Genomic DNA, 7,792 nt, shown 5'->3' with positions numbered 1-7,792 from the left:
TAGACCCGCTGACCGGCACCCTGAGATACCGCACCCCCCGGGGCCGCTTTCTGCACGTCCCGCCGCAGCTGCCCCGTTCCGACTGGGCCAATGATTTCGGGAAGCCCTGGTGGCGGGAGTCGCGTTATGAGGTGGGGCGGCTGTCCGCCAAGACCCGGACCATCCGCATCGTTAACACGCTCACGTCGCAGGAGCACACGCTGGAGGTGAAAACTGGTGCCTGGGGGCAGGTCAGAGGGGACGGGGAACCCCAACAAATCGCCAAGGAGATCTTCAGGCCCTTGGCTCTCTCCGTGACCCGTGGGAGCAGCGTTTCCTCCGCCTCCTGGGGCAGCCGGGTCTCCAGGGTGGGCAGTCGGAGGCGTGGCGGGATCCCGGGGTACAGAAGCCCAGGGTAGCAGTTCAGGCGCCTCGGTGTCCTGCAAAGCTCTTACAGTGCTGCGATCAGGATGGTGGTTGTAAGCAGACTGTCTTATTAGGTACTACTCGTAGGGGTGAGGAGGAGGAGGCAGTGACTCTGACCCTTTAAGGCCATCTGTTTGTTAGAAGTGGCTGCCATAAAGACCGGTAACAACTTGGGGGCCATTCACTGCATGATTTATCTGGGGCCCCGTGAACCGCCTGAAAACACTACCAAGGGAGGCTCTCTGATCCCAGCTCTGTCATTTTTGGGGCTCCTGGCCTTGGCTTGGGGCCGTGTGTATGTTGCATCCAGAATTTGGGGGGGGGTGCTTTCGTGTTCTGCAGGTGGGGGCTCTGGAGTCAATGTGGGAAATCCTACACCGCTATCTCCCCTATAACGCACATGCTGCCAGCTACACGTGGAAATATGAAGGGAAGAACTTGAACATGAATTATACCCTGGAAGAGAACGGGATCCGGAATGAGGACGAAGAATTTGACTATCTCAAGATGGACGGTGCACTTTACACACCCGCGATACTGCTCTACTTCAACGATGACCTCACGGAAGTCTAGGGAGGGAGATGTACACTCACGCAGACCTAAGACATATTTTGAGTTTGGCCGCTTCCGTGTCCTGTAGGAAGAAGCTGTGCGTGTGCTGGCGCTGGATCCAGAGCTCCGTTCCGTTCTGGAAGCTGGCTGTGGCCCCCATCTCTCTGAGGCACACAGTCCCCCATTTCCCAGGCCCGCTATACTATACTCTTAGAAAGTTGGGGAGCCTGCTAGAAGCACATGAACCGATTCCTAGGAATGATCCAGAAGGTGCGGCATCTCGGATTATGGAGATGTAAGGGGGACGGGCAGAGCTCAGGCAGAACTTCCTGATGGTCAGAGGAAGAGAAGTCCTCCACGGGGATGAGGGATGGACGGACTTTGGGGGCAGTGATGGAAATGGAATGAGCTGCAGGAAGATAGGACTTTCCCAGACGGGAGCAGGAAGTGGTCAGTCACTGGCCAAACAAAACTGCCTTCTCTCCCTTCCGAAGAGTAGCCGGAGGTTAGAACCCAAAGGGAAGAAAGGAAGCGAACGGTTAGCAGCTGCTTCAGGCTGGCTCTTACGCTGTGTGCTTCGCGTGCCCTGTTTAATGTGACTTCGTCAGTGGGACGCTGTCACCATAAGGCTTCTGAAGCTCAGAAAGATCCCCCTGCTTTTGGCTTTGTTAAGTGATTGATGAACCTCGCGGCATCCCGGGTCTAGCACGTGGAGGGGGGTCCCTAAGCTCAGCGCGATTTAGCAGCACGAAGGCACGCTAGTTAGTAGCCGGGACACAGGCTCGAGGGAGGACCTCACCGTCCGAGGCTCGCTGCACACAGGACCCTGGAGACCTACTGTGTGGTCAGCTGTCTTTCTGTGGGTTGTTTTTTTACTGCCTTTGGAAGGGAGTTAGCCAAGTTCTGCAGTGGCCGAGGCCGGAGGGCGGAGGGGAGGCAGGGGGGAGGCTGTCACCTGAGCAGGAGCTATTGAGGCTACTTCCTGGTTGATCCCACAGCAAAATTTTCTCCTGACTTTTCAGAGGCAGGGAGGGAGCTGTGTGCCCGCCCCAGGGAAAACTGGAGTGGGGGAAGGGCCAGGAGGGGGACAAAAAGGAGGCAATCTTGGCGGCCCGGGCCCCTTAGGGAAGGGAAGACTGGTGACCTTTTCAACAGTAGTGTAGAGAGAGGAGCTAATGAGGTCAGAAAACCTGTGTAACCAAGGGACAACCAGCGTGGGGGGGGAGGGCAGATGTGTCCCCTTCAACCTCAGCAGGGGTGCCGGGGCGGGGGTGCCAGGCCCCAGGCAGGGGGCCGCGGAGGCGTGTTCTGAGGGGCTGGCGGGAGAGGCATGGCCAGAGGCGGACACGGGTTCGGCCTCGGCCCCTTCTGAGCCCCCGTGAAACCGAGGGCTTCATCCACTCACTAAGGCGAGAGGGCCGCGTAGTGTCTGGATCTTTCTGATGTTTGGGCCGCTCTGCGGTGACTTCATGTGCATCTTGTTTGCTCAGTTAAACCGACGCGAGTTGAGAACCCGAGCCAAGCGTGTGTCCATGCGCCTGTGTCTCCGGGAGGGGCCCCAACCTGCCGCTCTGCCCCCGGCTCCTACCTCAGTGTCTCCTGCCGGGAACCTGCCCCTCTCCGTGCTCCCCGGTCACTCTCCGAGTCGTCCCCGGCTCCTAAGTGTCCCAGGAATCGGTCCTCTCTCCGCTTCTGCCCCCACACACCAGCTGGCGTGCGCCCTGGAGACCAAACTGAGGCCTCTGACTTTCCTCCTTCAGAGTCTTCCGTGGCTTCCAGTTGCTTTGGGAATAAAGCCCTCTAAGTCCAAAGACGCTGTGTAAACCGGCCTCTGCCCACCTTGCAGGTCTCACCTCGGTCCCCTGTGTCCCGGCCGCGCGGGCTGTCTCCCAGTCCATGAAATGTCTGCCCTGCCCAAGCGCTCGCACGTGCTGTTCCCTCTGCGTGCACACCTTTCCACCTCCCACCCTGCTGAATCCCAAATGGTTCTTCCTCGAGAGAGCTGCTCTGATTTCTTGGTGTTGAAAGCGAGGCTCTCTGTTAGATCATTTCTGAGCACCACACACTTCAGGGTACCTATTACATCTAAATTTTAAAATCGAGGATGCCCCTGGCCGGCTGGCAGCTAGAGAGCAGACATCACGTATGTCCATTCTGTTCGNCTGGCAGTCAGCACAGAGCCGGACGCGGGGCTCAAACCCACGAACCGCGAGATCATGACCCAAGTAAGTCGGACGCTTAACCGACTAAGCCACCCAGGCGCCCCGCTGCTCAATAAATTCTGATGCAATGACCTCAAATGTTGAGTGGCCTCATCCGTCTAGAAGAACTCGTGGACGGGATGTTGCGTCCGGGGAGGCCAGGTGAGACCGCCTCCATCCAGAGGCTTCCGTCTTGTTCCCTCGGAAGCAAGACTGAGCGCCAGGGGCCTTCCTCTCACCGGATTTGGGGGAAGCCTGTCATTCCCGCGAGTGGCCACCAGGTGGCGGTCCTCGCCTGCGGCGGCGGCGGCGGGGGCGGGGCGGGGCGGCTAAGGGAGGGAAAACCCCTGCAGGTTCTGAAAAGGTTACAATGAAGGGCGGCCCCGCCGGAATTTATAGGCGGGAGGGAAGGATCAGAAAAGAAGTTAAAACCACGCCGCTATTTTCTTAGCCTTAGGTTCATTCCCCTTCTCGGTTTTTTCCACAAGCTCACGCCAGGAAAGGAGTGCAGGCGGAGAAGGAAAACCGACGGGGCAGCACAAGGACGGGGTGCGCGCGTGGAGCGCTGAGCTGTGAAGGACTCGGGACCCCACGTGTCAGAGAGGAGACAGCACACGGGTCTATTGACGCGTACGGCCTTTAGTGTGCACGCGAGTAAAGCTTTTCACGAGGCCCCACCTGGTTCTCTAAATACCCGAGGCTGGATATTTGCAGGAATATGTAAATAAGNGCGACCTCAAAGGCCTCGATGGGCAAGAATTTCCCACGAGCCGTGCTCCCTACAAGCGCCTACCACCAAGGATAATAAAGACACGAATGTCGTCGCAGGGACCCTGCCCGCTCAGCGGGACAGAAGACACGCACACAAGAAGGTAAATGAAAACAGTCCATGATGAAGGAGCAGATTATGGCATAGAAAGTCTCCACCCTCCTGGCAATTCACAAGTGGATTCTTAACCCAGATCTCCAGAAGGGCAGAAGTGGTTTCTAAATATTGCGGGGTGTGGTTTTTTTTTTGTATTTGTAAGCACGTGCAAGCTCAGATATGAATTATGTTGGAGAAGGGTGCGATAATTTCCATCGGTCTCAAAATGGCCCAACCCCCTGCCCCTGAGATAGTACATCCCCCCCCAATAATTTAAAGTGAAATATCAAAGGCGACAATACCACGCGGTCCCAGGATTCCAGCCACCTGTCCCCATGCTCTACCTCATCCATTACACCTGTGTTCCCACGGCAGCCATTCCTAACGCTTTAACCCCTTGGGGCTAAGTCCGTGGCCAGTCCGACACGTTTTACTACCGTCCCAAATTCTGATCTGGATGTACCTCGGAGCTGAGGGGGGGGGGTCTGTCATTTAGGCTTGACCCTAACACCCAGTGGTGATGTCAGGAGGAGCCCGAGGCTCCCAGCCCGCACAGCGAGCCTAGGTGAACCGCACGGTGGTGGTGCGCGGATATTTGGGGGGAACAGCCAGCTTTTGATGGATCAGCAAGAGCACAGGGAGGCCTCGGTCGTAGAGAAAGCAGACAAGGGTCTGAAGCCTGAATGAACTTGAAAGTCAAAGACGAGGCCTTCAAAATACACGCAGGCTCGCCGCCCGAGGACGGGGTCTTCCAGGCATAAGGGAAACACTTAAAAACAGCGATCAGAAAGCTGTGAACGAGTGTGCGAAGGGAGGTCGCCGACGTGGGGCCCGGGGTAAAGGAGGTGGAGATGAGCAACGCGACGGTGGAGACATAGCTAATTCAGCCCCTGTGTCACGGGGACGGCCCAGCCCCTGCCTTTTGGGAGCTTGCGCTGTTTAGTGGGAACCTCAGCTTCCACCTGACATAATCATCCATCTGTATCTGCAATGCCAGGTGGTGGCCGGCGCAGGGGCGCAGTCAGTACCTGCCTGCTTCAGGAATTAACGGCACACGTGGTCCCTACCGTTTGAAACGTGTGACCTCAGGAGCTGAACAGACCCAGATAACGGGCTGTCTGTCCCTTGCTACTTGCCGGCTGTCGCTGTGTGGGGAGAGCCCGAGAGATGCGGGCAGTAACCTGTGCCCATGAGTTCTGCCCGCCCTCCTGTAGAGCAAGAAGGACGCCGAAGTGTCCCCTCGCCCTTTATTTATGTTTTATTTTCTATTTGAGAGAGAGAGAGAGAGAGCATGAGCAGGGGAGGGGCAGAGAGAGAGAGAGAGACACGGAATCCCAAGCAGGCTCCGGGCTCTGGGCTGTCGGCACAGAGCCCCACATGGGGCTTGAACCCCTGAGCAGTGAGATCATGACCCCGGGCCGAAGTCGGACTCTTAACCACCGGAAGCACCCAGGCGCCCCCATCCGCTTGTGCTCAGCGGACAGCCTGGACCGGCAGATCTTCCTCTCCCCGAGCGCCTCACGGAGAACGTATCTGGCTGCGAATCCCAGAAGCCCGACTACCGGGGCCTAACTGAAAAGAGCAAAGTTTTCTCAAGTGCTAAGTCTGTGGGGTAGTGACTCGGCCGGCTGCTCTGCTTCTAGCCTGCACGGTGGGCAGGGAGGAGGAAAGCGGAAGGAAGAGCTCGCGCCTCCATCAAAGCAAACATCTGACCTTTGAGCACATCTCCGGGGTAAGGAGGCGCGCTGCACAGGGGCCCGTAGCTGCGAGGCAGCTGGGTGGGACCAGAGTTTTGTACTGACGCCCACGGCATGTGCGGGGAGCACTGCCCCCCACCGGGAGTACGGACGCCCGGTAGGAACCGGCTGGCGTCCGGCTTCAGCTCAGGTCATGATCTCGCTGTTCCCCAGTTCAATCCCCGCATCGCATCGGGCTCTGTGCTGATGGCTCAGAGCCTGGAGCCTGCTTCAGATTGTCTCCCCCTCTCTCTCTGCCCCTCCCCTGCTCATGCTCTGTCTCTCAAAAAAAAAAAAAAAATTAAAAAAATGTTTAAAGACCCAGCCCCAAATCCCAGGGCCAGGCCCCAGGCCTCCCTTCTCAGAGGGAAGAGCGGCAAAGCTACGCGTAGTAAGATCGTGTTGGATGTGGGACATCACTGGGGCCATTTTGCGGGGACCCCTTACCTTTGTCCAGGCGGCCCCGCGGGACCTACGGCTGCGGGTTCGTGTCCCGAGTTGGCCTTTCTGTTTCGGGACCCCCACCCCCCCTCACACAAGCGCTCGTCGCCCTCGCCATGGACCGGTCCACCCTCCACTCAACGTGCGGCCAGCTCCCGCCCCTCGGTCCCTGCCGAAGCCTCTCTCACTCCCTCCGTGTGCGGCAGGCCTGCTTGCTTGCTTTTGAAAAAGACGGGAAATGTTTCCTCACGCCCTCAGGCTGCCCCCACCGCTCCGTGTCCATCTCCCTCCCTTCTTGGACTCTAAGCCCCAGGAGGGCAGGCAGCGCGTCTCTTGTTTGCCACGAAACACGCAGCTCCTCGCTCGGTGCTCAGCCCAGGCGGTATGAACACGTGGGGGGAAAGGGCTAACTGTGAAATGGCNCGCCAGGTCGAGTGAGGCTGTGTGAACCTGGGTCCGTGTGTGTGCCGAGTCAGCGTTCACACCCGCCACTACTCACCCTCTCCGAGCATACACGGCAGGGTTAAGGGTTTCCAGGGAGAATGCTGCGCTCAGGCTTGCGTTTTAAAGGGGTGACTTGCCGGGGCGCCTGGGTGGCTCAGTCGGTTAAGCGTCTGACTTCAGCTCAGGTCGTGATCTCACGGTTCCTGAGTTTGAGCCCCGCGTCGGGCTCTGTGCTGACGTCTCAGAGCCTGGAGCCTGCTTCCGATTCTGTGTCTCCCTCTCTCTCTGACCCTCCCCTGAGCATGCTGTCTCTCTCTCTCTCTCAAAAATAAACAAAACATTTTTAAAAAATTTAAAAAAAATAAAGGGGTGACTTGCCTACAATGTCCGGAGAATGGACTGGGGGCGGGGGGGGAATGCGAGGGGACCAGAGTGGAGATGGGAGCCCACGCCTCTGCCGTGGTCCAGGAGGGACACGGAGGTGGCCAGGACCGTTAGTGGCGGTGGAGGTCAGAGAAGACGGACTGAGGGCGGAAGCGCGTGGCTCGGGAGCTCCCTGGGAGCACGTCTGGGCCACAGGGCGGAGGCAGGAGGGACGGCGAGTCCGCGGGTGCACAAGGAGCTCTGACTGGGGAGGAAGGTGATGCGTGGCGGGTTGGTGTGGGAGGTGACTCTGGGGCGCAGACACAGATGTCCCCGACCTTCCTGGCTGAGTGGCACCGCAGCCCGAAGAGAGCTCTGGGCTCGGCCTGGGTACTGTCGGCAGAGTCCCTGCTGCGGAATTGAGGGGTGAAGCCACCTTGAGGAATGGCAGCCGGGGGCCGGGGAGGGGCAGGAAGAGACTCAGAAAGAAGAGCCAGAGCGGTGGGAGGGACCCGAGGAAGGTGGCGCCGTCGAGGCCAAAGAGCATCTGACGGGCGGAGGGGTGAACGGTGAGACCGCGCTGAGACCTCAGTGTCCATGGACGGAGCAAGCGGCAAAATGGTGGCATGTGGCGGAGTCAGGCCGCAGCCGGAGGCAGGCTCTGTGGCCACCCACCAAGTGCGTTCCTTTCTTTAGGTCCCATTTCTTGAGGTGTGGACTGTGAACAGTGAGGGTGCGCTGAGCGCAAGAGCAGAGCAGCGGAGGCAGGAGGCGGGGGGGGGGGG

General features: G+C 58.7%; 1 protein-coding gene across 5 annotated transcripts in view; it reads left to right on the top strand.

Annotated features, from left to right (window-relative positions):
- The window catches only part of CYB5D1 (cytochrome b5 domain containing 1), a 4,463-nt gene extending 607 nt beyond the window's left edge, over positions 1-3,856 (top strand). For 2 of the 5 annotated variants that reach the window (XM_077746802.1, XM_077746803.1), the window contains 2 exons: positions 1-206; positions 748-3,114. The exon at positions 1-206 is cut by the window's left edge. In XM_077746802.1, the coding sequence (XP_077602928.1) occupies positions 1-206; positions 748-978 (437 nt within the window). In that variant the 3' untranslated portion in view covers positions 979-3,114. Of the gene's footprint in view, positions 207-479; positions 568-747; positions 3,115-3,646 lie in introns of those variants that run through there. The other 3 variants (XR_013330860.1, XR_013330861.1, XM_077746804.1) reach the window with 3 other exon arrangements.
- Positions 3,857-7,792: the final 3,936 nt, after the last annotated feature.

The sequence above is a fragment of the Crocuta crocuta genome, unplaced genomic scaffold (assembly GCF_008692635.1).
Source record: "Crocuta crocuta isolate KB4526 unplaced genomic scaffold, BGI_CrCroc_1.0 scaffold139, whole genome shotgun sequence".
Classification (NCBI taxonomy): domain Eukaryota; kingdom Metazoa; phylum Chordata; class Mammalia; order Carnivora; family Hyaenidae; genus Crocuta; species Crocuta crocuta.
The sequence above is the reverse complement of the archived record's forward strand: the minus strand, read 5'-3'. Positions and strand labels throughout refer to the sequence as shown.